General features: G+C 42.2%; 2 protein-coding genes across 6 annotated transcripts in view; both read right to left on the minus strand.

The window, feature by feature from the left end:
• Positions 1-8,297: 8,297 nt before the first annotated feature.
• Positions 8,298-13,150, minus strand: HMGN2 (high mobility group nucleosomal binding domain 2). 3 transcript variants are annotated; one of them, XM_051988133.1, is made up of 6 exons: positions 12,302-13,146; positions 11,312-11,356; positions 11,026-11,055; positions 10,646-10,696; positions 10,136-10,231; positions 8,298-9,230 (listed from the first exon to the last, which is right to left on the minus strand). In XM_051988133.1, the coding sequence occupies exons 1-6, from the start codon at positions 12,314-12,316 to the stop codon at positions 9,195-9,197; spliced, it is 273 nt and encodes a 90-aa protein (XP_051844093.1). In that variant the 5' UTR covers positions 12,317-13,146; the 3' UTR covers positions 8,298-9,194. The 3 variants fall into 3 exon arrangements, with proteins under 3 accessions (XP_051844093.1, XP_051844094.1, XP_051844095.1); XM_051988134.1 differs by lacking the exon at positions 8,298-9,230 and adding an exon at positions 9,237-9,995 and having other exon boundaries at positions 12,302-13,150; XM_051988135.1 differs by lacking the exon at positions 8,298-9,230 and adding an exon at positions 9,237-9,992 and having other exon boundaries at positions 12,302-13,149.
• A 393-nt stretch (positions 13,151-13,543) lies between these two features.
• DHDDS (dehydrodolichyl diphosphate synthase subunit) overlaps positions 13,544-21,708 on the minus strand; it is a 32,301-nt gene continuing 24,136 nt past the window's right edge. For all 3 annotated transcript variants that reach the window (XM_051988129.1, XM_051988130.1, XM_051988132.1), the window contains one exon: positions 13,544-15,796. In XM_051988129.1, the coding sequence (XP_051844089.1) occupies positions 15,560-15,796 (237 nt within the window). In that variant the 3' untranslated portion in view covers positions 13,544-15,559. The remainder of the gene's footprint in view (positions 15,797-21,708) is intronic.

Below are 21,708 nucleotides of genomic sequence, written 5' to 3' on the forward strand. Positions count from 1 at the left end.
TGATCTTCTCACATTTCTTGCTGTTACTGTGTAATGTATTCTTGGTTCTGCTTGTTTGTCTCAGCATCAGTTCATGTAAATCTTCTCAGGCCTTTCTAAAATCAGCGTGCTCATCATTTTTTATAGAACAATAATATTCCATTACCTTCCTATATAACAATTTATTCAGCCATTCCCCATGCCAGGTACAATAGACAGAAACAATGAGCCATAACCTAGTGCTTGATAAAACCCAAAGATCCCAGCTACTAAATTTATGATTTGACAAAAACAAAGGAAAATTGAAAAGCAGTTTGGCAGAGACTAGATCTAAATTAACATTTTATATGGTATACTAGAACAAGCTTAAAATGGGTTCATGATTTAGAAATAAAAGGTAACATTAGCAAATCAATGGGGCATGAAAAGAATTACCTGTAAGATCTATAGATAGGGGAAGAGTCCATGAACAAATAAGAAGCAAGCTTCTAGGAGGTAAAATGAATAATTTTGTTTATATAAAATTTAAAAGTTTTTGCATAAACAAATCAATGCAGTTAAAAGTTAGAATGAAAGGAAACTGGGAAAAAGTCTTTGTGCCAAGTTTTTTCTCAAAAAGGTCTCATTTCTAAGGGAATTAATTCATTTCCCCAGTTGTCAAGTAGTCAAAGAATGTGAATAGGTAGTTTTTAGAAAAAGAAATCCAAATAGCTATATGAAAAAAAAAAGTCTCAATCACTAAATCAACTCTGAGGTACCACTTCACACACATCAGAGATTAACAAAGTTAACAAAAAAAGGGAAAATGAAAAATACTGGTGGAATATGGAAAAGCAGGACACAAATGCACTATTGGTAGAATTATAATCAAGTACAATAATTCTATAAAGTAATTTGGAAGTATCCTCCAAAAGTAATTAAATTGTGCATGTTCTTTAACTCAGTAGTATCAATACTAGGTATATTCTCCAAAATGAGAAGTAATCTCAAAGAGAAGGATCTGAGGAGGGGTATGACAGACTAGGAAGGCCTTTTGCAGAAGGAAGGAGTTTAGCTGAGTACAGAAGGAGGCCATGGAAGTGAGGAGATGGAGATAAGAAGGAAGAGCATTTCAAGAAAGAATAGCCAGTGACAAGGTGATTGCCAAGATGGCCCCCTGAAATGGAAGCAGGATGCCTAGCTCCCACATCTCTATTTCAGCAAAACCAGAAAGGTAAATTATTTGAACATTTTTTACCTAGAGAACTACATAAAAAGTCAACTGCCTTAGCCTGCCCTTCCCATCTGCTACACCACACCCCCTCTAGCCATGCCAGTGTCATTGTAGGGAAGCCTCTTGCTATGATCAAAGATGATCTGGACACATGGTAGGTAGGCTGAAATTCTTAGGCAAACAATAAAGGTTGGCCTGAGAACCTCCAAGAATAGTCAGAAAGCCCCAGGGTGGGGACCTTGGAAGCCCAGAGAACAGCTGAGGGCAGTGACCAACATGTCTGACCTAGAAAATAGCTCAAGGAAAGATAATGCAACAATCACTGAACTCACTGAAAATCATAATTTTAAAAAGTCTGGACATTTTATTTCAAAAAATCATAAGTGAAAACTGCCTTGATCTATTAGAAACAGAGGGCAAAGTGAACCTAGAATTTATTGTTCACTTCCAAACAAAACCAAAATCTCAGATCCTCATGAGAGAAAAAATACTACAAGTATCCAGAAAACAGTTCAAATACCAAGGAACCACAGTTGAGTTCCCACAAGACTTAGCAGCTTCTACCAAGCCATAGAGGAAATACTAGAATGCAATATTCCAAAAGGTAAAAAAAAAGATTTACAACCTAGAATCACTTACCCCAAAAAGCTGAACAGGGAAAAAACAAATTTTTAATGGGATAGAGGACTTTCTAGTATTATTGATGAAAAAGCCACAGTCAAGTAAGCATTTTGAAATACAAACACTTAAGTCCAGAGAAGTCTGCCTTGATGCAGTGCTAACATTCTAATAAGGGAGAAGAAACAAATGTCCCTTCAACTTTAATGTTTTTAAAGGATATTGAGGGAGTTAAATAAGAAAAATAGAGATCTTGGGGATAAATTGGTTTTATTCCACATATTTGAAGAAAGAGAAAGAGAAAAGATGATAAAAGGAGGAATATATTAGGGTAAAAAAGAGGTAGAGGTTGGAACTTGTTACATCTAGTAATTGAAATTTGTGAGAAGAACATACAAACATGGAGGAATGACTGTAAAGAATGGGTAGTATATAAACTTTTATCTGAAACAAATAAATGAAAATTGCACACACATATACAGTTTGGTACAGAAATACATTAAACTCAACAAATTAATAAGTTACTGAAGTTGAGAGAGTTATGAGGAAGTTCAATACCAAAAAGATAATAGTCATTACTGACAGAAAAGCACAGAGAAGCAGAAGAGTTTTGAAATAAAGTATAGAATTTTATATATATATATTTTAAATGATAAGCAATGTGAAATGGAGATTCATGGTTTTATTATGTATTCTGCTGTGCATATGAAAAATTTCTTTTTGTATTTAAGTTCTAAATTTAAAAAATTGGAAGATGAAATGTTGAATCTGAAGAATATCAATTAGGCCAGTATAGCTAGAATATAGAGTATTTAAGGAGGATAAGTGTAAGAAAAACTGAATTTTAGAAAGGGTTGTAAAGAGCTTCAAATACCATATCTTTTCATCAATCAAAAAGATACTAGAAAAACAACAAATTAACACTTTCATCTAACTAAACATCAAATTTAGAATGAAAAATTCTACAAATTGAATGGAACTGAAAGCAAAAAGTCCCATTAAATATTTAAATAAAAATATGTTTTTTTAAAATAATAAAAACCTCATTTTTGAAAAATGAGAAACCAAATTGCTAATATAAAAATTTTAAAACAATTAAAAACAAACCACGAAGAAATAAGGGAAATTATTAGAAACTATTTTGCCCAATTGTAGGCCAACAAAACCTGTAACTTAAGTGAAAGTGAGAAAGATATAAATGAATTCCCAACAATAACAACAACAAAACAGGACAAGATGGATTTTAAGTAAATTCTATCAAAGATTCAAAAAACAATTAATTCCACTATTATATGCTGTTTGTAAAACTAGAAAAATTAGGGATACTATAAAAGTCTTACTATGATACAAATATATGGTTTTAACTCCTAAACCAGGTTTCCCCAAAAGCAAAGAAATAAACCTATAGATTCCTATGTCTTATGTTTAATGAATTTTGCAAAAATATTGAATAAAATGTTGGGGAAAAGATTACAGCAACATATTAAAAAGATTATCTACTCTGATTCAATTTCATTTCCACCAGGAATCCAAGATTAGTTGAACATTAGGAAAACTATAAACATAGTAGCTCATAATATAGAAATAAAAATTACTTTTATTGCTAGAGCTACATAAAAGGCTTTTGAACAATACAACAATTTCTAGAAAAACCAAAACCAAACACATTTCCCCTAAACTCTAAAACTAAGAGGAATAAATGAACTTATCTTAGTATGGTAAATAAAATCTATCCAAAGCCAAATGGCTCAGATTAAATATAATGGAGGCCACTACATATGGCCATGCAGGCCTTTCGAACAAAAACATTTCCAATAATAGCAGGGGTAAAGCATAGATATCCATGATCACTATATTATTTTACATAGTGATAGAAATGCATGTAGTAGCATTAAAAAAGAAACTGATGGAATAAGCAGAGATAAAGAGGAAACACAATTATCATTTATTATAAATTATATAATGGTCTAAATAGAGATTCAACTAAAAATTAATAGAAACTGTAGCTACCTTTAAGTAAGAGGATAAAAATAAATCCACATAAATCATTACTTAGTTGTATATTACTAACAAAATACAGGGAGCAGAGAAAAAGAGAAATTCCATTAAAAATAACTACCAAATATATAAAATATTTGGGAGTCCACCTATCAAGACACATAGAGACTATATGACTACAATTACAAAATATTCTTTATAGAAATAAAGACAGACCTAAATAAAATGCAGAGAAATTAACTGTCATAGTTAGGACATGTCAATATAATAACAACACTCCATAAATTTACTTAGTGTCATACAAATTAAATTATCAGAAGGTTACTCTGTAGAGTGAGGGAAAAAAATTGAACTGGAGAAATAAAAGATCAAGAATCTCAAGAAGAATAATGAAAAAAATGGGAAGGGGACCTAGTAGTATCATATTTCAAACTATATTATAAAGCAATATTGATCAAAACTATCTGGTACCGGTTAAAAAAAAGAGATCAGTGAAACAGATTTAGTATTCAACATCCAGAAACATACAAACTAGTATAGTGTTTAATAAGTGTTCAAACTCCCAATAATTGGGGTGAGGGACTGTTAAATAAAAACTCCTGGGAAACTTGGAAAATGGCCTGAAATTAGTTTGCTACCAACTACTGATACCATATGTGACAAAAAGTTTCAAGTAAATATGTGACCTGATTATAAAAGGTTACATCCTAAACAAAATCTAAGCGCAGAAAAGGAGGAAACCTTTCACAGCTTTGGATAAAGGAAAACTTATTGACCAAGAAAGGAATAGAGAGGATCATAGAAAATAAAATAATCCTAATATATAAAATTGAAAATTTTCTGCATAAACAAAATCAATGCAGTTAAAATGAAAGGGTAAACAGTTCCAAACTGGGAGAAAAACATTTTTTGCACCATGTTTCTTTGATAAAAGTTTGATATGCAAGATATATTGAGACCTGATTCAAATATATAAGAACAAGAGTAATTTCCAATAGGTAAATAGTCAAAAGATATGAACAGTCAATTCTCAAAATAAGGCAAGTCACTATAACTACACGGGGAAGAATGTTCCCATGCACTGAGATATACAAATTTAAACTTGGAGATTCCATCCAACTTGCACCCAATAGATTGGCAAAGACCCCTTCCCAAAAAAAGAAAATAACTTGTCAAAGTGGTTTTGGGAAATCAGATACCCCAATGTACTGCTGGTGGAGTTGTGAATTGGTCCAGCCATTTTGGGAAAGAATTTGGAAACTACAGCCTCCAAATCACCATCTGACGCCTACTCTTTGGCCTAAAATTATAAAGTGTATATCCTAAAAAAACAAACAAATAAATAAATAAACAAAGGATCTAAATGTACTTTTGTTGAAGCAAAGAACTGGAAACTAAGGAAATGACCATCAACTGGGGAACTGTCAAACAAATTATGGTATATAAATATAATGGAATATTATCGTACTGCAAAAATGATTGAAAGGGATGGATTCAGAAAAACCAGAGATTTGTATGAATTGATATAGTGAACAGAACCAAGAGAACAATTTCTGTTACACTATAAAGGTCACTTTGAAAAACTTAAGAACTCTGATAAATGCAATGACCAACCACAACTGGAAATGAACAATGATGAAACATGCTTTCTACCTTCAACTAAGAAGTACTGGACTCAAGATAAAGGAGGAGATGATCGTTTTTGGACATGATCACTGTATGAATTTGTGTTGCTGGATTATGCTTATTTGTTATGAGGGAGTGTTTTGAAGTTGGGAGCGTTTGGTGAAGGGAAAATTAAGTCATTGTAATGCCTCATTCCTACTCCTCCCCACAAAAGAGCCGAGTCATTGAAAAAATTCAAATAAACGCACAGAAGAAAAACACTTCAGAAGGAAACAGACAAGTGAGCAGCTTATAAACGAACACATGAAATTTATTATGTAAAGAAAACAAGATGCACTAGAGATCTATGGTTTTATATATAAACCTTTTTTGCTGTTCTATTTGAGAATGTTCAAATTTAACTGTGTGATCTTGGGCAGCTCACTAAACTTCTGCCTGTTCCCTGATTTTTAAAATGAGGATAATAATCCCTATCTCCCAGGATTGTGTGAAGATTAAATAAGATTCTTTAAGAGCACAGTGTCTGGCACATATTATAAAAATCTAAACTATTATATTCACAGGCAGCTAAGTGCATTATGAATTAAGTGTGGTATGGAGTTGCAAACATTTAACTCCCTAAGTTCAAATCTAACTTCCACATTAGCTGTATGACTCCAGGCAAGTCACTTCACCCTGCTTGCCTCATTTTCCTCAATTGTAAAACAAACTGGAGAAGGAAATGGTAAATCACACCAGGATTTTTGCCGAGAGCCTTAAATGGGGGTCACTAAGAGCTGGGCACTCCTGAACAGCAATGACGTGTGTTGGTCAATAATACCAGAATAACAAAAGAGCACAATTATTTAAAAAATATTAAGCACCTGTTATGTGCAAGGTACCAGGCTTGTAATTAGGAATACAAAGGCCCAAATAAAAAGCAGTCCTACCCTTTTGAAACTTCCATTCTATCAGAATTTGCAAAAACAAGTAAATCATATAGGACAACTTGAGAGATGATTATAGGTTTGGATACTCTTCCCCTCAAGCATTAAAAAGCCAGGAGGTTCAGAAAAGGGTTTACACTCACCGGAGTTGAATCTTGAAATAAATTGAGGCAAAAGTAAAGAGGTCCAATTTGGGCAAAGGAAAGTTCAAAGCTGACCTGAGGCTTATTAATCAGCAAGGAACCTGAAATCTAGACTCCAATGTGTAAAGAGGTCTGGGGTCTAATTGGGGAAAAAATTAAAAGTCAGGCTTATTCCCTCCCTAAATCCTAGAAGCACTGGCGAATCACCTAATCTTCTGCACAGATAACATCTAGCCTGTTTTAAAATATTAACGGTAAACGGAGCAATCAGCACACAGGTGCTTCATATAACTTCCCTTGCTTTAGATCTGTAAACATTTACCTATATAGGTGATCCTGGGGAATCAAAGAATGCTTGATAAGGAAAACTAAGTCTTAAGGCCAGAGAATTTCATTCATTCAATTAACACTAATTGCCAGCTTGGGGATCTGAGGCCCTAAAGATTCCCAACCTTACAGAAATTGCCCTTTTATTAGGGCAGATCTGGGCTTGGGTGTGGAATTGGCCAAATGTGCAAAAAAGTCCTTCAGTTTAAGATCACTTTTGGGGAGCCATGGATACTAACAAAAATTTTCAGAGACCACATCCAAGTTGTTTCTGGGGAAGTGTGGAAGAAGCAAAGATGGACAAAAGATGGCAGGATCAGAATGGTTTAGTTCTGATTGGCTGCAGAGGCAAAGCTGAGTGAGGTGAGAATACTAGAAATGTAGGGTAGAGCAACTCAGTTGGTGAGGGCAAAGACCCAATGGACTAGGCATCCTGGTGCTTCAGGGAATTTATTTGTTAGGAGCAGGCCAGAGTGGACAGACTGGTTACATAACCCCAAGGACTTGGTAACCGATTGCTTTAGGAAATGAAAGAAAAGAACTAGAAGTCAGCAGTAGAAATACACTAGGTTGAAAGATGCAAGCCCCCCTTTGAAAAAGGGTTTCATAGAGAAGTGAGGGATGTGAATTTGCATGTGATATATTGGGTGACTTTCATACACCCAGGGGCAGATGTCCAGCAGATGCCTGGACATACAAAATAGGAGTATAAAAACAAGAGCACAGATCCAAACTCAGATGCTCCCTATGAGAATGATCAGAGATGAGGACCTTACAGGACTTGGAGAAACATTAAAGGGATGGAAGAGGTACCAACAAGAGGCAGGGATTCAGATCTGAAGGGATATTTAGTCACCCTTTTATCTTACACAAAGCCAATGGAGTCAGAGATGGGAAGTGATGACCTTTGAGAAGATTTATTCTGTAGCATGAGACTCAATCAGGGATTGAATTCCAATCACAAATTATGAAAACATAGAACTCATTTATTACCTCCTAATTACCAAATCTTTTCTCCAATATGCCAACAGAATGTTCTGGAAACGTCAGGGCAACAATTTAAACCTACTTGCTCACATTGGGGAAGGGCCTGACTCCTAAAGTATCAGTGAGTTGGTCTTAGAAGCCAGGCCTCCAGATTCTCCAATCTGGTGTACCTCCAGCATAACAAACTCTTTTTTCAGCCACATCATCAAGCTGAAATGGGGTAGTCCAATGTGGGACTAGACCCAGATTCTCTGGATTTACACCTAATACTCTGATCACCAAAGAGCCATTTTTATGCTCAATATGAACTGCTGGCACAAATATCCTTAACAAAGTAACTTTGGATTATAGCCTAAAGAATCAACACCACTGGATGATGAAAAGATGACAAGGCACATCCCAGAAAGCTGAAAACTACTGCTAAGAACTCAGATTACCAAAACTGGGCTCCACAGGAAATAGAAAAATATTTAAGAACAATCCAAGCCAAACTGTATCCAGCTTTATTAAAGATACTTTTCATAAACAATCATGGTAATTCAGGCAGGACATGGGCTACGATCGGCAACATTATACAACAACTTTCAAACTCCCCTCCTCCGTGGACTACCAAAAACATAAAGTCACTATAAAACCCAATGAAGAGTCTTTATTTTATACCTTAACAGGGAAAAGTTTAGAGTGAGGGTGGACACTTTCACATTGAGCTTATGTTGTTTAACAACTTTTCACGAGCCTACCCTGACTTTGAGGAAATGAAAACTGCAGAATTCTTAATTAGAAAAGATCCCCAATATGAAAGGAGCTGCGGCTTTTTGGGGGAGGCCTCCTTAGGGCCATAATTCAAGTTCAGATTACCTGAAAAACTGGTATCCAACACAATTGATTTGGGGGTGGAAGCAAAGAGGGAAATAGGGGCAGGTCCTGATAGGCCCCTGGGTTTGGAGGAGTCAAGTTGATGCTTATGGCAGACAGGGAAGAAGTACAAATTTTTGAAGTTATCCACTCCTACCCTCACCAGACAGGCTGAGGGTTATCAGTGTTCATATCTATGAATCTGTGTGTGTGTCTATGTGTCTGAGAGAAAGAGAGAGAGAGAGAATGTGTCAGGGAACCTCTCTTGGCATCCAAGAGAAGTCTTCTCAAAAACTAGGAGGAGAAGAAATCCCCACCTATTTCAATCCAGCTTCTGAGATATCCTATCTGTAACATCTGCCCCATCCCCCCCAAAACAACAACAAAGCGTTCTGTGTGCTAACAACATAGCTTAAAAAAAAAAGTAAAACAAAATTCTGCATTTTTATAAAACTTGATAAAAAATAGTATTTCAAACTGTACAGTCACCAGAAGTACACAGTTATCAAAAATTCACACAATTCACTTGGCATCTCCAGCACCTTCAGCTTTCTGTGCCTGAAAGAAAAAGAAAACAGTTATTAATAGCATGGACAGGCATGACCGGCAGCCAGATTCACTGGAGATTTGAGTTTTAAGAGTTCTGTCTAGGCACTAAATCTCAGTACGCCCCTAGGCAGCTTCCTGCTGCTCTTGGTCCAACTCTAGGATGGGAATCATATCCTTGCAGGGATACAATGAAAAAAGCACTTTGCAAATGATAAAAAGCCCTACATATATCTGTATATATGTGAACAAATGAGTAATCATGAATCTTGCCTGAAACCTACTATTCTATTCCTTTCACTGTTTTCTTCCCTCCCATGACCAGGTTTTAATTTTTTAGATTTGAAGCACTGTTGTGTACTGTAAAGAGACTAACCGTTATTTAAAATGCAGTTAAAGGTCACTACTACATGACTGTGGGCAAGTCATAGCCATAGTTAGAGCTATCAGGGACCTTTCAGGATCTAGTCTACTCCCCTCATTTTAGAGATGAGGGAAACTGAGTCCAAAAAGGAGAAGTGTCTTGCCCCCAGGCTGCCACTCCCTTCTGGGTTCCAATTTCCTCATCTGTAAAATGCTGTTAGACTAGATATTATTTGATGTCCTTTCTGGCTCTTAACATTTTACCATTTTATGAGTGGTGCTTCTGGAGTGGAGGGCAAAAATTTACGAGGTGCATGCAATATTCTCAGCAGTCTTTGGGAAAACTGGCAACACATGGCAGTGAAGGAGCAAATTTCTTATTGCAACTTAAAACGTCAGTTCAGTGAATTCCTGCTTTAAAATGGGCAGAAGGAAAAACTGCATTAACCGGAGGGTACACAAATGTTCAGATCCTAATGAGATTATGCTGTTGCCAATATATGCAATAGATAAGTCTTTGAGATCAATAACTGGCTGAAGGAACAAGACTTTACCTGGTCTGTTTTGGCATCTCCATTCTCTGCAGGGTTGTTCCCATCCTTACCGGAGTCAGCCTTTCCCTTTTTCCCTTTGGGTAACTTCTCTCCCTTCTAGCAAGAAAACAAAAATTTCTGTTAGAAATTGTTAGACTTTATACAATACATGCAAATGGAGTCTCCCACCTAAACTTTTGTAATGCAGCTTTATTTTATTACAACATATATAGGTATGCTGTAAGAGAACCCAGCCCCAAATTCCTTTTTCAAGTTCTGTGATCTCAGACAAGTTGCTTAAATGAGCACATATAGATATAAAACTGTCAGTCATTACAGTAACTTCTTATCAAGATAGTCCTGGTCTTATTCATGTTTCTTACCTCCCCTACCACAGGATCCATAGGCCTCAAGTGTCGAGTTAAATACATAAAGTCAAAACTCGTTAGATATCACTGATCAAGATTTTGTTGAAAATTCTGCTTTGCTTTCCCTTCTTCCCTCCCTTCCCCAACAGATCCACCAACTTACCTTTGCAGGGGCCTTTTTAGGTTTGGGTTCTGGCTTCGGAGGGGCAGGTTTCTAATTTCAAAATGGGAAGAAAAAAGGTCTAAAATTAAACAAACTATAGATTATGAAAAAACTCAGAGCTCCTAAATTCAATCTTTCATTTGAAACCTCTAGTCTCCCTTGAAATTCCCCATTTTATTTTAGGGTATCCTTCTTTAAACGCTGAGGCAGGGTCCGGTTTTGTGGACAAGGTTAAGGGCCAGTTTCCGGCAGAAGCTCGAGAGATCGTCCTGAAATCTCCGCTTCAACCAAGGACTAGTTAATGATAGTTAAGCTTTCTTTGGCGGAAGGATTACTTCTGCTTCTACCCTATCGCGAAGACAGAAAAGGAAGGTACTTACAGCAGATAACCGCGCAGATCTCCTCTGTGGCTAACAAAAAGAATGGGAGAGAGTCAAGTTCGGGCCGGGACCGTGAGAGCAGCTGTCTCCGAGTGCCCCGCGCAGACCATGCCGCCCGGGGCCGGACACAAGAGGCTCGTCAGTGACCTTCGGGGAGGGGGAGGGGCCTGTGCACGCCCGCCACCACTCCACCAGCCCCGCCGGGGTTACTGCGGCCCCTCCTCGCCCCTCCCCCCACCCCCCGCGCCTTCAGCGCTGCCCTCCCCGGGGGAGGAGACCAACTTACTTCGTCCTTAACCTTGGTCTTGTCTCCCTTAGCATCTCCTTCAGCCTATTAAAAGAAGGCGGGGAAAGGCTGTTAATGGGGGGGCTCCCAGGGGCCCCTCTCGAGGTCCCACGGCAGGGACGACCCGGGGGGCCTCCGCCTCCGCCGGGAGAGCCGCCAGGGTTGGGTGTCTCCACGAGAGGCAGAAGCAACAGCTGCAGATGGTGCAAATAACCCCCTTCCTCCTCCCCCGCCCTGGCAGAGGGGAGGGGCCCCGGGTGCCCGTTTCCATGGCAGCCGTCGAGCGCTGGAGCGCGCGCGCAGAGCAGCTGGCGCCGGGGGAAGAAAGGGGAGGGGATAGGGTGGAAAAAAGAGAATAATAAACCCCCGGCGCGCGCCGGCGTGGGGCTAGGGCGCGGGCCAGGGGGGCGTGGGCGGCCTCGCGCTCAGTGCGTCCCACTCCAGCTCTGCCGTCCCGCGCCGAGGGGCGGGGCACGGACACGTGGTGCAAAGCCCCGCCCCCACGGGGGGGGGAACGGTTGGTCCCGCCCCTCCCCTCCCCGCCGCGCGGCGGTTTTTTGGCGGCAGCGCGTCCTCCCCCCACCCCTTTTCTGCTCCCCTCCTCGCCCCCCCATCTCCTCAGCCCCCCCTCCCCATTCCATTAAGCCCCGCGCGCGCCTCGGCTTTCCCGCCCTTCGGGTTTGAATTGTCTGCCCGGAGGGGAGGGGGTTTGGCGCGCGGGGTCGCGCGGGCCCTCGAGGCCGACGGGAGGAGGAGGATGACAGGCCCCGAGGGGTAACAGGATCAACAGCCACCAACATGGCTCCTCCCGCCGCCGCTACCACGGCCCCTTCAATATGGCCCCTGCCGCTCGCGGGCGCCGGAGCTCGGAGAAGCCGCGCTCCTCCTGGCCCTACGGCCTCCCACCGCAGGCCTGCCCGCCCCCAGCAGCCCAAGGGAAGGCGGCGGCGGGACGGTTCTGCGCCCGAGTCGGGCCCCCGCGCCACGTACCTTTCTCTTGGGCATGGTGGTGACGGTGGAGGGGCGGGAGCAGAGGCAGCAGTGGAGTCTGGGCGCGGGTTGCAGCGGCGGCAGCGGCCGGTCCGGGGGTCGCTCCCGTCTCCTCTTCCTCACACTGCTTGGGCTCCGGGGGGTTTATAAAGTTTTTATAGCGCTGGGAGCCCCGGACCGGTTAGAACCGGATTTCACCTCCCGCCGCCGTTCATTGGCCCAGCTGGGGTCACGTGGGCGGGGTTTAAACTCACCTCCTCGGAGGGGATGGGGCGAGATTGGAGGGGGGAGCGCGAAGCGACTGCGCGCGGTGGGGGCGGGGGGCACCAGGCCGACTAGGGAGGCGCGCGCTAAATGCGAGGAGCACAGGGGGGTGGGCTTGGACTCCCGCCTAAGGCTTGGTTTTGCAAAGTTCCTTCCACCTTATGCAAGCGAGCTACTTCGTTTACTAGCAATACCCAGGACACATTCTGGATTCCCTCCCCCCTCCCCCGCCCCCTGCTAGGGGGCCCCAGGGGTGGGGGTTGCGAGTCTCCTCCGAAGGCAGCGGTTTGTTGCGCGCAGCTTGGCAGCGCCCAAGCCACCAGCCTGTGCTGCTCCCGCTGCTTCGCATGCACACAACGCTGAGGCGGGGAAGGAACGAAGTAGGGGATACGGCTTGGTGCAGCCGGACGTGCAGCTCTCGGAACTACCACTCTGCCGACATCTCTCAGACAACTCACCTGCAAACTGCTCTTTTCCCTAGCAGAGAGAGGTTCCGGGCTGGGCGTAACGGTACTATTCGGGTTTCGCGGGGCCCAAGTAGGCCAGATGGGAGCTGTCCTTTCAGCACCCTTCATGATCAGTAGCCACCCCACAAACAGCCCCCCACCCCCCATCCTGACCCCTCTAGTCACTCTCGCCCTACGGAGTTCGAGGCTGAAGGCAAAAAACCTGCCACACTCCGAGCAAAACTATCCTGGTCCTATTGAGACAGCAAAAATGATTAATGACCTCTCATGTCCCCATTAAAAACATTCCCCCCCTTTCAAAAAAAAAAAAAAAAAAAAAAACCCCGCATCTTTAAACAGCTTCACAAAGAGTTGCAGCGGACTCAAGAGATTAGAAAGCAAACCGGGAACGGGCTGTAAGGGGAAAGAGAAAAGGGCGTTTTCCCCGCTCCCTAAAAGGGTCACTAGAACTCTGGAGGCAGCTACTGAAACCATATAAGCAAGGCCTTCCATTGCATTAGTAGCAAACAACTTTTACAGGTGAGACGGATATTTTTTTTAATGTATTTGAAGCCCAGGAGACTACAGATTAATAAATGGGGGTAGATAACAGGAAGGGAAGGCTATTTAAATCGGATACCATCTGATTTCTAAGTCTAGAGTTTGATAAAGGGGCTAGGATGGAGATTAATAGTTCCTTGCAACTAAGGTGTAGCCACCACAGTACAAATTCAAAGCACCTGTATTTTGGAGCTCCTGCTGCAGCCTGGGACTGTGGTCTCTCTTCTTCCAAGCTCATTGCTACAACCCAAGGTGCCCTGAGGTGTAACTCCTCCCTGCTCCACCCCAAACACCTTTCCCAGAACCCAAAGACTGATGGCCAATTAAGGATACCAACTCCATTAATCACCAGAGCCATCCTCCCTAGTAACCCAAGTCAATCTTGACCGATCTTAGGCAGGTTGAGAAACAAGACTATACTACTCTTCATATGTCAATCAAGCTCATCTAAAGGCCAATTCTGTTCATTGCCTCCAGCCCCTTGTTCCCTCTTAATTGTAGGGCTCCAAATTATAGCATTATAATTCATGGCTCCCTAATTAAAGCTGTCAACAATCCCATTTTAAAGCTGGAAACTACATAGCACCTGCTCTTTGGGTACCCTGTGCCAATACAAGTGTTGGAGGGCTTGGGGGAAGGATTATTCGAAGGGAAAGGTAATGGCTTGTAACTTCAATATTTCTGGGGGAAATGTCTGAAAAGTGTTGTTGATAACAAAGCTATCTGAGGCATGGGGGAAGTAAGTCTGGAAATCTCAAAAGAAGGGACAAGAGTATCTGGCATCAGGACAGGATTACAGCCTTACACAGCTTTTGCTGCTATCCCAAGCACCTAAAGTAGAGGAGCTCAAGCAACACAGCCCCTTCAAAGCCGCAAAGGGGCCAGGCTGGTAATCCTCTGATCAGCTTTGCATCTTGGTAGGGCAAGAAGAACGAAAGGAAGGACATAGCCCTTGACCCTTCCCTCTGGTTCCTACTGTGGGGTCCACCAAGGCTGAAGACAGAGAAACTGCTGCCAAGTGGAAGTTTTTCAAGAAGGGTCAGACACGAGCTTTGTTTATCAAAAGGGTCGCTATTGCTACAGCCAGGGCCACGGCAGGCAGATATCAGTGCCAACAGGGAAGAGATGTCCTTGTCTGCTGGCCTTGGCAGGTCGCACGAAAAAGGAGTCCCAGCCAAATGGACATACTGGTTCATCCCAGTTAGCCAAGTTAAGAGGACAAGCTCTGGCAGGAGGGATGAGGCTGGCCCCATGACCCTGCCTGAGAAAAGCATGTGTGGGCTGAGTCAACAATAGGTAATTGGATTGTCTTCGAAGGCCTAGTTCCACCACTGGAGGAGCCTAGCTTTTCAGCAGAGCAACCAGGGCTGTACCTGACAAGTCAGGGGTGGGGGGACGATTCAATAGCAGAGCCCAAGTGGGAAAGCTCACGAGGGAAAGCAAATGATCAGCTTTCCATCTTCTCCTGCCCCCCATGCCCAAAACAATCCCCAGATTTCTGCTGTTAAATCCAAAATGAACTAAAACTTGTGAGGACAAAGGAGGCACAGAGGTAGTAGGAGGCTGGGCTGGGCAACACAGCAGTACTTTCTGGGGTGAGGACAATCCTGTATTAAAAAGCCCCTTAATGAGAGATGGTGTTTGTTGGAAGATAAAGAAATCTGGCCACCAGCAGCTCAGGAGGTGACAGGTCTGAAAGAACAGGTTGACTTTAGGACCTGATGCTCCTCAAGTTACTCATGAGTACTAAGACAGCTACAGGGTGCCACAAGGAAGACATTCACCTTCTGTCATCCCTAACCAAGCCCTCTGTGGGGGTTGGACAAAGGGCATCAATTGACAAAGAATCTAGCTGGGCAGAAAGGCCCAATCCCCACTGCACCTGTTCCCAGGATTACAGCAAAGCTCATTATCAAAACCCACGTTGACTCCCTTCAGGAATGGTGGAGCAGGTCCTCGGCTAGCAGACAGAACACGAGCAGCCCCCTCATGCGGAAGCTGTGCCGAGGCGGGCTAGCCACTCTTCACGTTTGCGCTCCAGAGCCTGCAGGAAGCCCTGGATACGTTCTTCTCGTCCTGATGAGCGTTTGTGCAAGAGAATGCGCCGAAGCTGGCCATCCCTGCCGGGCCCACAGCCCTCCTGGAGCAGCTGCTCTGTCACTGCGGCCTGGTCACTCTCCAGCTGCTGCCTCTTCCGTTCCTCCGCATACATCTCTCTGGCCTTCTGCCGAAGATAAGCAGGGGAAGGGGAGCATGGATAAGGTTCAAGCAGGGCAGAGGCTTGAGCAGGGTGGCCTGGGAGGTGGTGAAGCAGAGTGGAATAAGAACAAGTGCGAGGGATAGCTGAGCGATGCTGGAGAAAACCTTCCCATGCCCACTTAGCCCTTGGAGGACATCACCAGGGAAAGCCATGGGGAAGAAGGGGAAGACTGTACAGCTAACCTCCTCTGTGCCTCTGCTCGCCTCCTCCCAATCCTGCTTCTGCCTGGGAAATTCCAACTCCTGCTTCGGACACCACCAGGCAGCGGTTAAACAGCCCTTCAAATGTCCAGACCACCTGCCTTACAACTAGCTGGGAGAAGGTGCTGCCTTATTTCATAGGTTCAGAGAGGCCAGGAAGTTTGTCCAAGGTCCGTGTCACTTTGTAGGCCTCTGATTTCAAATCCAGTGTTCTTCTGCCATCATCCTGTTTCAACCTAAAAGCCAGAATAAAGCTCCAACTCCCATTGTTTCCTTATTCTGAACTCCCCTAGAATTACATTCATACCTCAGTCTATTTACTGCCTTAAATCTTCTACTAAACTACAAAGTCCATGGTAGTGGTGGTGGGGCATATGAAATAAGCATTTATTAAGCACCTACCATGCTAAACTTTACAGAGATCTCATGTCATCCTCACAGCAACCTTAGGAGATAGGTATTATAACTATCCTCATTTTCACAGTGAAGAAACTGAGGCAAACAGAGCCAAGTGACTTGCCCAGGATCACACACTGCTAGATAGTATCTGAAGTGGATTCAAACTTGGGCCTTCCTGATCCCAGGCCCAGCACTCTGTAACTCTATGACATTACCAGCTTCTTTCTTACTAGATCATCCATATATCCTCCATCAGAGGCATCAAACATGTAGCTCACATTCAGCTCCTTAGTTCGACCTTCTCTGATTTTAATGTGTTACTGTATTAATAAAAAAAGAGAAATATATATATACTTTTCTAAGTCAATGAGCAGGAATTCTCATGTACAGATTTTAGTTTCTGAGTTTGCCATGGCTGCTCTCTAGTGCAGAGCATGGATACTGAATGTCAGAGAAGAGACCTTAGTCTAACTCTCTCATTGGCAAAAGAACTCCCAAACCTGAGTCTACTGGATTCTAGGTCTGATGCTGTTTCCATTAAGCAGAACTTTGCCTTGAAGGTGGTCAGCTAAAATTTATTAATCCAATGCATTTACGGTTTATATCTGTACTTCCTTCAATGCCTGAAGTGCCTAACCAGAGTATGAATATAACAAAATTTTAAAATGAGATCCTGATGCCCTATTTGTCCATAACACCCATCTCAGCATTCACACATTTAAAAAAAAATATAACTGGACTGACATGAAATAATACTAAATTATAAACTCCTTGAGAGCAAGGATCCTATTAAATTTATTCTTGGAAGCGCCCAAAGCCAACCATTGGAATCTACATATTCCAATGTACCCAATGTTCCAATCTACATAATAAACTTCTAGCTAGAAATGGTACTATCTTTCTGTCTCTCAAGTGGCCCTAAATGATGTACACTTGATCAATACTCTGTGTTAGATGGGTAATACTCAGTATACTCCAGCATGTGGCTAGGATGTCTTTTCCAGGAGCATAGACTGGGGATCAGGCACAGGTGACTAGAAAGGCCTGCTGGGTCAGAACCAAGACCTTACTACTATCCCCCATTTGGCATTCTACTGCCAATCTGATGTTTATGCCATCTCATTCTGCCAAATCTATACACATAGAAAACTAATTCTGTTAGTCCAACTGTCTTCCTTCCTTCCCTTACTAATCACCTCTCCCCTCTTTGGAGTGCTTTCCACTTTTACACTATCTCACTTGAATTTGAGGACACTCCTCCATCAGGTAATGTGGCTGTCACATTAAGAGTTGGAGCTAAGTGTCAAAGTGAATCAAGACTTGAGTTCAAGTCCTACCCTCAGACTGGCTATGTAACCCTGAGAAAATTATTTCACCTATTTCCTCATCTATAAAATGGGATCCCATGAGATAATACATGCAAAGTGCTTTCATCATCATATCATCATTTTGAAATAGTCAATGTTCTGTTACAGAATCATAGAGACCTTAAAGGTCAGCTAGTTCAATCCCTTTCTTTTACAAACAAGAAAATTAAGCTCCAAAGAGGTCCAATGTCAGACATGCACTAAGGGCAAAGCCAAAGTTTGAATCCAAGTCCTTTGACTCCAAACTCATTGCTTTTTCAATTAACCACTTAGTGGACAGGACAGTAATCCTGTCCTGACCTACCATCCAAATCCTTGATGCTTCATCTTTAAGTTCATTGCAGTGGAATATAAGTGAATTGAAAGAAGTGACTGTCCCCCTTCTGCATTTACATTCCCAGTGTCTAGCACACAGAGGCACTTCAACGTGCTTTTTTCCCCCCTGAGGCAAATGGGGTTAAGTGACTTGCCCAGGATCACACAGCTGGAAGTGTTAAGTGTCTGAGACCAGATTTGAATTCAGGTCCTCCTGACTTCAGGACTGATACTCTATCCACTACAGCAACTAGCTGCCCCCTCAACATGCTTTTTGATCAAGTGATTGGCTCTATTTACTTATTGATGGACTCATGGCATTTATATAGAATTGCAGGATTTTTTTTTCCTTAAGTGTTGGAATGATCCTTAAAGGTCCACTAGACCCATTGCTCATTTTTAAGAAAGGAAATGGAGACCTATTAAGATTAGGTCAAATTGGATAAGAGGTTTCAAAATGAGGAGGGACACAAAAGTCCCTTGCTAATAGTCTATTGTCATTTAAACTATTTTGCAGCTAAGAAAATATCCAAATATTTGGAAGTTCTACCTCCTTCAGGAAGAACAGGCTTCCTACTCAATCAGGTACATTTGTGACATGAAGATTTTAGCAAGAATTCCTTATCCTGACTCTTGGGCCAACAAACCTACCAGTGATTGCTGTGCTCTGAATCACTATATTGCTATTCTCCTATACCAAACTTATCTCAAAATAAGGAATGAGCATTTAACTCCAGTCTACCAATGACATGTCACTTTCCCTTCCTCCCTCTCAGGCTCCTTGAAGGCACAGTTCTTGCCTAAACTTTCACATCTCACAAAGTACCCAGCACAGTGTTCTGGACACAACAGGTATTTAACTGTTTTCTATTTACATTTACTGAATTCCAGTCTTATGTTGGGAACAGGGAACGGGAAGGGAGAGGATGCCTATGTGCATGTCTAAGGTGCAAAAGGCTTTGTTTTAGGAATGAGATCCACCTTCTGATAAGAGCAGCCCCTACCCTTTTATGAATTAAGGAGGAAAGGCAGTATCAAAAGGGTTCTGAGGAGATGCTGAAGGAGCTCAGGCTCCCAGACTGCTCTGGTGGCTTCTGGCTCAGAGCATCAGAAACAGGAGTGATCCATCTCCTCACATTTGGTCTCTACTCAGTGTAACAAAAGACATCTGCCCAGATAATTTCCCTTTCATAAAATCATTTTTAGAGGTTGAAGAGTTCACAAACCTCTAACTTCTGTTGATGACCCCTTATCAACTAATTTATCACAGTGGGCTCTGTCCAAGCCCAGCTTATGAAACACAGGACAATGAACTACTAAGTGGTGTGATTTCCCGTGTATGACACTTTCACTTCTAAGGAGCTCCCATTTTAGGGCTGCAGCTTAGAGTTATACTGAATACTTTTTAAAAGTAAGAGGCAGAGTATAAAATAGAAAGTATATAGAATTACAAGTCAAGAAATCAGGTTCTGATCCCTCTGTGACACAGACTTTCTTGGTGACTGGGAAAAGAAGTCTCCTGCTCTCAAACTGTTTCTCCAAAATGAGGAGAGGGACAGGATTGGGGAAGGTTTTCAATACCCCTGGATCTCAGGTGCTGGGATTCCAGGACATTTCCAGCTGGCTGAACCACAAGTTTACACTCCTTGATGAAGCCTTACAAAGCCGCCTCTTCCTCTGCACAGAAATGCATGTGTCCAGAGGCTGACAGGTCCTGTCTGAAGGCTGCTGCCCTTCCTGTTCCTCCTCTGTGCCAATGGCCGTGCACACTGTGCTTTCTTACTGCCCGCCTAGATGCCCCCTGGCTTCTGCCTCTTCCTTGGCCCCAAGGTCAAGCCTCTATTAAGTCTGGTCCATCTCAAAGTCCAGATCAAGCTCTGCTTTCTTCACGAAGCTCTCCCTGATCAACTGAGCAAGAAGTGAATTTCCTTCAAAATCCTCTGTCACGTAATTTCACTTTGCAGATGAAGAAACTGAGCCCCAGGGTGGAAAGAAGATTTTTTCCAAGGTTATATAGCTAGTGAGTGGGAGACTTGGAATAAACCCTGGGTCTCCTGACTCTCTTTTCCACATATAATTTATACTATTAGCATACAAGTAACAGCACCTCAGTCTCTCAGATTTAGCTATCAGAGGCCCTCATGTTGCTCAGTATCTCTTTATGGCCACAAGTAATTTCACAACTCGATTCACAACTTAAGAGGCAGAACAACTTATTAATTTTCTTTGTATTAGAGAGTTGTGGAGAAAGTATTTCCCTCAACAGTCATGCTTGTTCCTTGTGCTGACAACAAATAGGAAATTCCTGACAAATCAGTTAATCGTTGTACCTTAATTTTCTACTCTGTAATGGTCAGAGTACATGATAAGGCAGTGCAGGGTAATGGATAGAGGGCTATCCAGAGCTGTCAATCTGCCTTAGAGTTTCCATACCATGTATTCCCTACAAGTATAAAACTGTAGATATGAACCCAAAAAATCCCTAAAAATATTTTTGTATCACAGGATTGTTGTGACAAGAACATACTTGGAACACTAAAATGCTTTACAAATGTGAATTATCGTTGTTATTGTTCTTACTGTTTTGACTGCTGGATCTTCTTCCCTTTAGTATATTATGTCAAATTTTACATTCGTGTCCACCAGTGCTTTCCCAAAGGCACACCATGACACCTGGACTCCTGGACTTCCTTTAATGCTGCTTTGCCAGGGCCAGGCAGACAAGGCAAAGCCCACAACCAGGAAATGCTCTCGACCCCTCTCCTCAGATGCTTCCCCTCATACTACTCATATGCTGGAGAGGAGGAAAACTGCCAACTTCTCCAAGCACTGGTCTGATGAATGCTAGGCCAGGATCCCTGTACTCAACCTCCATATCCCACATTCAATAAACATTTTAACTAATCAAGCTCACAGGTAACTTTTCTGAGAGTCAAACAACAGACTTTTACAGGGTCAAAACAAAATTATGGCTCTGGAAAGCTGACAGCCAGTCCCCTGTCTCTGAATCAGTCAGGACACTTCAGAACAGAGTCTAGACTACTGATTTTAAGGGGGATTGATTTATGTCTGGATTTTGTTTGCTCCTGGAAACCCTGACAGGAGGTTGCAGAATCCTGGCAACAAAGTTTGTTAGTAGATTATAATTCGTGTCAAACATCTGTAGGGTCCTGAACTGAATGAGGGGTGGAGAGAGGAGGAAATTCAAAAGTAAAAACTGCTTCTCAACAGCCATAGTTGTTGTCACAAAGTCCATGTTTCTTGTTCATTCAAGAGAGAGCCCCATAGGCCTCCCTTATTCAAAGCCTAGCCCTCTTTTAATTTTAGATACAATTCTAATTAGGTGAATTACCTAGTCTTTCCAGACTATAATAGATGTGAAGCAGCAAATCAGAAAGGACAGATTAAAAGAATGATTTTCAGTCATCAAGAAGGGTTAAATTATATGCAGTATACTTTGTTTAAGAAAGCAGGGAAGTCTGTAATGTATTTTAGGGCAATTTTCAGTTTTAAAATGGTTAAATTTTAAATGAAAAGATTTAGCTCCTAAATGGGTAAGCTTTAGATAGATGGAAAATTCCCCTTTGTGGAAAAG

Source organism: Antechinus flavipes, chromosome 3, assembly GCF_016432865.1.
Source record: "Antechinus flavipes isolate AdamAnt ecotype Samford, QLD, Australia chromosome 3, AdamAnt_v2, whole genome shotgun sequence".
In the NCBI taxonomy this organism is placed as follows: domain Eukaryota; kingdom Metazoa; phylum Chordata; class Mammalia; order Dasyuromorphia; family Dasyuridae; genus Antechinus; species Antechinus flavipes.